General features: G+C 42.4%; 1 protein-coding gene across 3 annotated transcripts in view; it reads right to left on the reverse strand.

Moving 5' to 3' along the window:
* PPP1R13B (protein phosphatase 1 regulatory subunit 13B) overlaps positions 1-8068 on the reverse strand; it is a 69418-nt gene extending 61350 nt beyond the window's left edge. The window contains exon 1 of one of the 3 annotated variants that reach the window (XM_088166566.1): positions 7801-8068. In XM_088166566.1, coding sequence (XP_088022692.1) covers positions 7801-7809 — 9 coding nt within the window. In that variant the 5' untranslated portion in view covers positions 7810-8068. The remainder of the gene's footprint in view (positions 1-7800) is intronic. The other 2 variants (XM_088166564.1, XM_014871881.2) reach the window with 2 other exon arrangements.
* Positions 8069-8407: the final 339 nt, after the last annotated feature.

Below are 8407 nucleotides of genomic sequence, written 5' to 3' on the forward strand. Positions count from 1 at the left end.
CTAAGAGAAACGAAAAAAAAATTAAAATTATGCAGGTAAGCCCGTACTTAATGGTTGTGGTAAACCTTGCCAATCTCAAACCACTGTTTCTTTCCCTTTAAACACCAGAGAGCTATGCAGGCAAGACTTTACTCCACACCTTAATGCAGCTCTGTCAACTTTTTTCATCTAATATGGGAACTCTCAACAATTCTCAGCTATTCCCCTTAGTAGGTCTGGACAGACACATTTTGCATTTAAAGAGAACAAGGCTTACTGGTCTCCCAGTGTCCAACTGGCTCCCGAGAGATTAGAACACAGAATTAATTCAGATGCTAGTCAATGCACTGTACTTATGAGCATGGGATTTGGGACTGGAGAGACTCTCCTAGATTAGCCTAGCAGAGACCTTAGAAACTCACTGTTTACTTGTTCTGATTTCAGAGAGCAGGGAAGTTTAGCTGCTTTGCCATTTTGGACGTAGATCTAGATGCTCTTGGCATGAATCCATCTCCCCATCCATATTCATTCACCACCATGGAGTCATTTCACTCTACAAGATCCAAACCTAAACTGATAAAACTGATTACATCCTTCCTGCAATCTACACACTTCTGCCCTTTCTTGTGCTGGTTCCAGTTCTTATCTGACCCTGCACAGAGTCAGTTTCAGTGTGCTCAGCTGGCAGAGAAGTATCCTGGAGGGGAAAAAAAAGAGGAAACAAAAGAATGAAAAAAAAAAGTAAAGGCAAACAACTTCCTGCTGAGTTTGCAGACAGCTCAGCACAGAAACAGATAAATACCAGAGAGAGCCCATACAAGAGAGAGAGCAGCAGGGATGCAGGACATCAGCAACCCCTGCAGTTACATCCACTTCACCTACACAAAACTGAAGCTTCAGTGTCTTCCCCCATTCTCAATTTATAAACAAAAGTTTAATCATGTGAACACTGAAATCCTTTTGTCAGACTTAGACATAAGGATACATGGGTTAAATACAGTGTGTGCAATATATGCAAGTTTAGATGAGATTGCTTCCTGGTGGAGTTGGAATTCCTTAAATAAAGTATTTTATAGCTACAGACTCTTCACACATAAATAGAATTCTGCTGCTAAGCAAAGCAGTGAACCGGAAACTAAAACAAAAATCTTAATTGTACTTCCACTACCAAAGAACTAGGCTAGCATACACTATGAACCTAGAGAATAAGGAAATCATGGGCAGAAATTGGAAAGAATGCACTACTTCAAAGTGAGGGGTGGGAAATGATGACAGACTAGCAACAGCCAGTTAAGTTTTGTTGGTTTTCCATTTTTTTGTGTCCCGGCTTTATATTTGTTTCTTAAGATTTCCTCAAAGACCACATATTTTACCAAAAAACCAATATCCCTTACTTTTTCCCATTTCGGATAAAATGTAAAGTGTTACTAGGTATGCAATAAAGATGTGGAAACTGGTGAAACCATAACTTATCTCTGAAGTAACAACATTACCACACTGCAGAGACTTTATTTTCACCTCAGTGCTCTATTCACCTGTTCAAAATACATTGCCTGGGGTAGAGCTCCACAATAAACTCAACTGAATAAACAAAAATACTCGAAAAAAGAGAGATTGCACTTGCCCATCCCCTTCTTTGTTATCAACCTTAGCCAAGCAGCCTGCTCCCTCCTGCACCAACATGGACAAGGCAAGAGTCAATGCAATATACACACACATACATGTATACACTCACATATCTACCCACGTGTACACAAATCTCTTTCATGTTCTTTGGGTACAGCTGTTTTTACATTTTCAGTGAGCTGGATGAGACAAGCAGGGCAGTCCATTCACAGCAAATGGTGGGAATGAGCAGCAAGGAAAAGGAAGGAGCCTCTTCCAGAGCTGCAGGAAATGGTTAACCCAGCTCATCCCTATTGTGAAACCTCAGCCCCCAACGGAATCAGCTGCTCTGACATCCTACTGCACCACAATGACAAACCTGCTCTCCAGTACAGCACATGGACTTGATTCCAAGCATGATCTAAGAAAAATAACAGGGCGACCTAAAACCTAGGTAAAGTGACTAAAATTGAAGTTCAAAACACTTTTTGTTCCTCCACTAAGCAGTTCATATTCTTGCTGGTCCTTTGAGTTATTACAGAATTTATGCTTTGTCCTCCAGGTACTATTGTTGCCTTTGACACACAAATCTGCTTCTGAAGGATGGTGTCTATTATTGCACAATATAATTCTATTATTGTTGGTCATAAAAAAATATCTTGCAGAACCTCAAAAAACTGAGCACACTCCACTGATAAATTGCCTAACACATTCAAGATTATTACATGCTTTCAAGTTTAATAGATTATAATGGCAGATTTCCCAACTCCCAGAAAAATGTGCTAGCCTGAAGTACAGTTAAAATTCATACCTTAGAATATTTGTTTACTTAAAAATCTTACCACAATTCAAGACCAAATGAGACATCGGATTCAAGGCTGATGGAGAAACAGTTCATAAATGCAGAAAGATTTCAAAGATATTTGGGATCACCTAATTATATAATTTTTCAATTTAAGAAAAAAATGTTAAAATTTCCTTTTGCTGGGGTCTGATACAAACCCAGGAATGAACCTTCTTCATCCCAGGCTAGCACATTCATTTAAGAGGTTAAGTATTTTGAGCTATCTTGTGTGAGTAATTAATGTATGGTAATACTAAGCTTTTAATTTAGACAAACACATAAGACTTGTAAATTCCAACAGTGAGTCATGAGGGAAAGGGGGCAAGATATCTTCCCCCCACTCCCCTAATCAGACAATAATTTATTTCCTTCTTCAAACCTCTATTGTCAGCAATGATTTTTTATTTTTAAAGATGCCTATAGTTTAAAAAGTAAAAAAAATTAAATACATCTATATATATATATGTATCTATAGATATATATATCTATATATATCTAACCCTCCCAGACATTTAAAAAGATAATAAACATGAGCTCTGATTTTATTACCAAGCATTATTAAAGAAATATTCAAATTCTTTACAAAAAAGCACTGCCTTTTTTCTGTCTATGGGCAACCCTTGGCATAATAGGGGCCGCTCCACAGTTGTATGCATCTAAATATAAATATGTGAATAAGTAAGGTTTTTTAAATTATGTATTTCATATTTCATTCAAACTTGGCTTTGTTAGATAAATCAGTCTGGTGGAATGGAATTTTGTTGTCAAACAAATAGTTATTTTCTCTGGAGTTTGCAATGGACAACAAACTCATCTATGTTAACATATGAGAGAGCATCATTACCCTCTGAATTCTCATACATTTCAACAGACCAACACATATCTAATAAATATATTTAAATATTCTATTATCAGACTATCATGTGTATAGTACTTTTTGCTGACATGGTGAAGCTGGTGAACTTATTTTTACCACAGAATAGGCCATATTCTGTCAACCTAAAAAAACAGTGACATGATCCAAAAAAAAAATGAAATGGCCTTTAAGCTTTGTTGCAATAAATAACTCCATTAATAATGGCTGATAAACATGCAAATTATTCTCTACAGTCAGTTCGGATTTATTCAGCAAACAAGGATAGCAGTACTGCTGAGAACTATACAGTTGTGAATTAATCACAATATATTTTATCTCTATATCACTGAAAAATGCTCATATTAATATAATGAAAATTCATAATATTGATTTAAGTGTATTAAAGTGACATCTTCATCTACAATACATAATTATATCAGTAGATACCTTCCTATGGAAAGGGAACAAGTGACACTGATTCAAGAATATTTTGGTTTTAAATTATAAGCAATGTAATAAACAACTTTTGCCCACTTTGGACTTTTTGGGAAATGTTTTAGACTGAACACAGGACAAGTGTATACTCATTTCAAAACAAACAAACCCAACCCCACAACAAAAAGCCCACCAAACCCCCCACTTTTTCTTAATTCACCAGCTTAATTTAAAAATAACTCCTGCAGATATCCATCTTTGCTTTGTATTTTATCAGCCATATTATTCATCTTCATAGGTCAGGAGCTTACATATAAATTCTCTAGTCTAACATAAAATATGCATTTAGTCATGGGCATCTTCAGAGAAGACTTGCAGTGTCCCACAAAATTAACTAGAAAAAAAAAATAGACCCACTAAACACTCCAAACTTTTCACTCTCATTTCTGTGACAACCATCACAACTACCTGATCCTACACATGCAGATGTGTCCAGCAACTCTAAGCTTCACACAAGGTCCTGTTAGGTTCCTCCTGGATGCTTTCAAAAATGTGAATGACAGCAACAACCTCACTGATATTTGTGAGTGAAAGGCAAAACCAGAAAAGCTCTGCTAGGAGAACATGCAATACCAACTCTTCCTCCTAAAAGATTCAATCCATCACAATTTCTTACTCAGTACCCACCACCAACTGTCTTATCACTTTATTGATGGTATACAAACTCTACACAGTTCTTTAGTGTGGTATTACCTCACATGCCGTGAAAGAATTATATCCAAAATTAAGGCAAAAAAAAGGGAAGTGTTACATGCTTCTCCAATGTATCAAATCCTTATTGCATGTTATTTCTTTGTAAGTGGGAAAACAGGGCTCCTCATAAGTGACTTTTTTCTTGTGTGCATCCTTGTGCCCAAGGAAAATGCTAATACTTTACAGAAGAGGTAATTCTGGAACTGCCATCCAAGAAAAGAAAGCATTAATTGCATTATTTAAGGAAAAGTTTCCAACACTCTTTCAAACACAAACTCTAAAGTACTATCAAAAAAAGCCTCTCTACTGGGGCAAATAGACAAAAATCTACATAAACAGGTTCCTCCAATCAGGTTATACATTATGTGGCTGAAAAATGAGCTACACCCACAATAATTTTGCAAATAAATATAACTGTGGTTGTTTTAACTCCAAAGATTTCATCTTTGAAAGGATACCATAGCTCTAGGTTTGCACACTTTATTCCAAGAATGCAAGAAACACTAATCTTTACTTTTCAGTGAAAAAATATCCCTCTATTCAAGTCATACTTATAGGAACACTTAGCAGAGGTGATATTCAGTGTAGCATCATAAGCATAGTCCTCATCTCCCGAAGGCAATGAAAGGGTTTATGATTGATATGTCTTGTCAGCAAAGCAAAGGAAAAGAAAACAAACCCAAGTGAGAAAACTGTAGTCTAAATCATTAATTCTTCTTCAAGCACAACTGTATTCAGGACCAAGAATAGTTATTCTATATTTTCCAGAACCAGATTAAGCAATATGAAAAAGGATAATGAATAAAATCCTTGTAAGAAAAGGATGCTGAAGAATAGAGTGGGAAGAATCCCACTCACAAAAGAAACTGTAATTGAAAAAAACCTCTGAGAAGTAACACTGTTTCCCCATGTGAGGGGAGGAAAAAAAATCACAACAGACACCAAAGGAGAAAAACAGAGACTTCAGATACTACTTCACTCTTAAAAATGGTTGTACAAATGCAAAAAAACCCCCAAAACCTACCAATGCAAAAGTGGCCCCAATCAATTACTTCAAGTCTAATAAATGTGAATCTAAAGAAACTACAAAAGTTTGTTAAGATTTAGCTTCAATTTGTCGATGCAAAACTATGGTGATGAACTGTTGTAACAAGTAGTTCAGTCTAAAATCTCTCCTCTTGCCATTTTGTGCTTTTGCAACTTGAATAAAAAAACCCAAAGCCCAAAATACCCACAAATAAAAACCCAACAGATTCAGGGGGAAAAAAGCTTCCACAAATATGAAGTCAAGGAATTTTCTAAGGTAAAAAGTTAGATCACTAACTTTTCCATTCTCACAATACAAAAAATTGGGTAAAAAACCCTAAAACTTGGTCCAGTTCTACAGCCATATGTTCACATGTCCAGTTCTACAGCCATATGTTCACATTATTTTGATATTATATGTTGATGAGTCCAGTAAATGGAGGCAAGACTGAAGGCAGTGTCAGAAATCCATTTAAATATATATGTTTATTTAAATATACATATTCCTGACGGATAGACTGTCCATAACAGCATCTGTCTTTAGAAAAATAAAATATTTATTATTTTAGGACTTGCATTTAGTAAGCTCTAATCTGCAACACTACTACCCCTATAGCAAGGCAATTTGTTTTTATTAAAATTCATCCGTAATTTAAAAGTGCTTTGAAGCGTGCTCCAAAAACATAGAAAAGAGTCTGAATCTTCCACCACCTTCCAATAAACATAAACAACTACCACATTTGAACAAGAACGTAACACAAGACACGGGCAGAAACACTCAAATAGGTAAAAAGAAACTTTCTAAGAAGTCAATCACTGCACTACCCAAGGTATGACGTTAACCTGAAACCCACACATGGGTTAGTAATGGGAAACAAATACATTTGTTCTGACTTAGCATGTCTTTGGCAAGCTGGGTTTTCAATAGGAATTTTATGAATGTAGAGCATAACCCAGGCTGAGATGAAAGATGAAGCTGTCACCTTGTTTTTGTTTCTACAAGCTAACATCCGTATGTTCATGGCACAAGTCTGTAAGTCCATGAACTTTGTTGCTGGTTTCTAACACGCCCAGTGCACTGCAATTCTCATCAGTACCAATACAGTATTTTGGCACCCAGCAGCTGCAAGTGCACACGATGTGAAAAAGCTTGTCATAATACCTGGCTTTTAAACACTACCTGTACTCTTCAATCTGAAATTTTACACCCAGTTTGAGCTATTTATTTTCTCCTCTCAGTCACGAAACAAATTTAGAGCAATAAGATCTTGTAAAAGATGTCTTTAATGTTCTCACAGAGGAACATTCTGCTGCAGTGCTTTGGCTGCAAACACTGCAGAGGAACTGTAAATAAAAAGCTAATTTCTACTGGAATTAGAGAAAACATGGGAGATAGCCCCTTATAATGGAGTATCTCATAAAGCCACATTTGAGATCAAATAGAGTTTGAAAGAAATCAACAAAAGGAATGTGATTGTTTATTACTCCGTCCCAGAGGATCTTGTCATAAAACGAACAGTCATCAGGAACAACTCTCTTCTGAACACTGCATCAGCCCACAGCGACAGGGGAGGGAAGTGGGGGGCAGGAAACGGACAAGGATTCTCTCACAGAAGACAATCAAGGTTGTTTGCGGGAAAATGAAAGGGTTTGTCTTCGATAAATAAGCGAGGATTTCACAGAAGCGGTGACAGGACCCGAGGAGAGAGCCAGGCTGACACGGTGCTGCCGCCTGCGCTCGCTTGACCCCGGCAGAAGGGCCGGAGCCTCCTGCCCCGGGACGGTTCAGCCCTTCCCCGCACCTGGGCGGCGAGTGATCGGGATTTGGGTGTAAACCCCCGAAACAAACACACACACACACACACACCGCCCGCACACCCACTCACCCAAACACAGCGCACCCCCCACGCCTCCCGGCGGGCCTCGGCGGCCGGCAGCGATCCGGGGGCGACCCTCGCGTTCCCCGCCGGGATGCGAGAGGCGCCGCTCCGCCACAGCCCGGGGAGACGCGGCCCCCGACCTGTCACGGCCGGTGCAGCCCCCGCTGTTGGAGGGGCGGGGGCAGGTCGTGCCCCTCACAGCCAGGGACGGCGATGACCCGCGGCCCCACCCCCGGCGCGGAGCTCGCCGACGTCTCCGCAGCCCCGCAGCCCTCTGTCCCGGCTGGCCCGGGAATGACGGCGGCGCCGCGCACTCCATCCGCCGCCGGCAGCCCCGCAGGAAAAGGCGAGGCGTCCCAGCGCCCGGCAGCGCGGCGCCAGGCCGGGAAGCGACGACGCGAACTCTCCCCGTTCTCACTCACCGGCATCATCTCCGCAGCCTGCTCCACGCCGGGCCCGCTGAGCTGTACCGGGCCTCTCCTGTCGCCGCCGCCGCCGCCTCTCACCGCGGAGGACGCCGCGCTCGCCCTGGCGGCTGTGACAGGTGCCTCCCGCGCGCCTCGCTCCGCGCAGCGGGCGGAAGGAAGAGGCGAAGGCGGCGACGGCGGCCGGGCTCCCAACCCCCTTCCTCCTCCTCCGGAGCGCGGCCGCCTCTCCCGCCTCCCTCCCCGGGCGCTTCCTGCTCTGCTCTGCTCTGCTCCGCTCCACCCGCACCGCCCCGCCACGGGTTAACCCCCGCCGCCGCCTCCTCCTGCCGGGGCGGGGCCGCGCGGGGAGGCGCTCCGGGGCCGCACGTGACCGCGAGGCCGGGCCGGGAATGCGGGACCGGGACCCGCGCCCTCCTCCCGTCCGCGCTGGGACTCTCTCGCTCCCGCAGCGCCGGAGCTGAGCGTGAGGCTCGCCACGCCGGTTCTCCCCCGCCCGGCCTCCTCCTCCTCCTCCCGGCGCTCTGCCCCCGGGCCGGGCCCCGGCGGGCGCCGCCTCCTCTGGGCGGGCTGCCCGCGGCCGATTGCCCCCGGGCCCGGGCGG

Source organism: Sturnus vulgaris, chromosome 6 (assembly GCF_052056855.1).
Source record: "Sturnus vulgaris isolate bStuVul1 chromosome 6, bStuVul1.hap1, whole genome shotgun sequence".
NCBI classification, from domain to species: Eukaryota; Metazoa; Chordata; class Aves; order Passeriformes; family Sturnidae; genus Sturnus; species Sturnus vulgaris.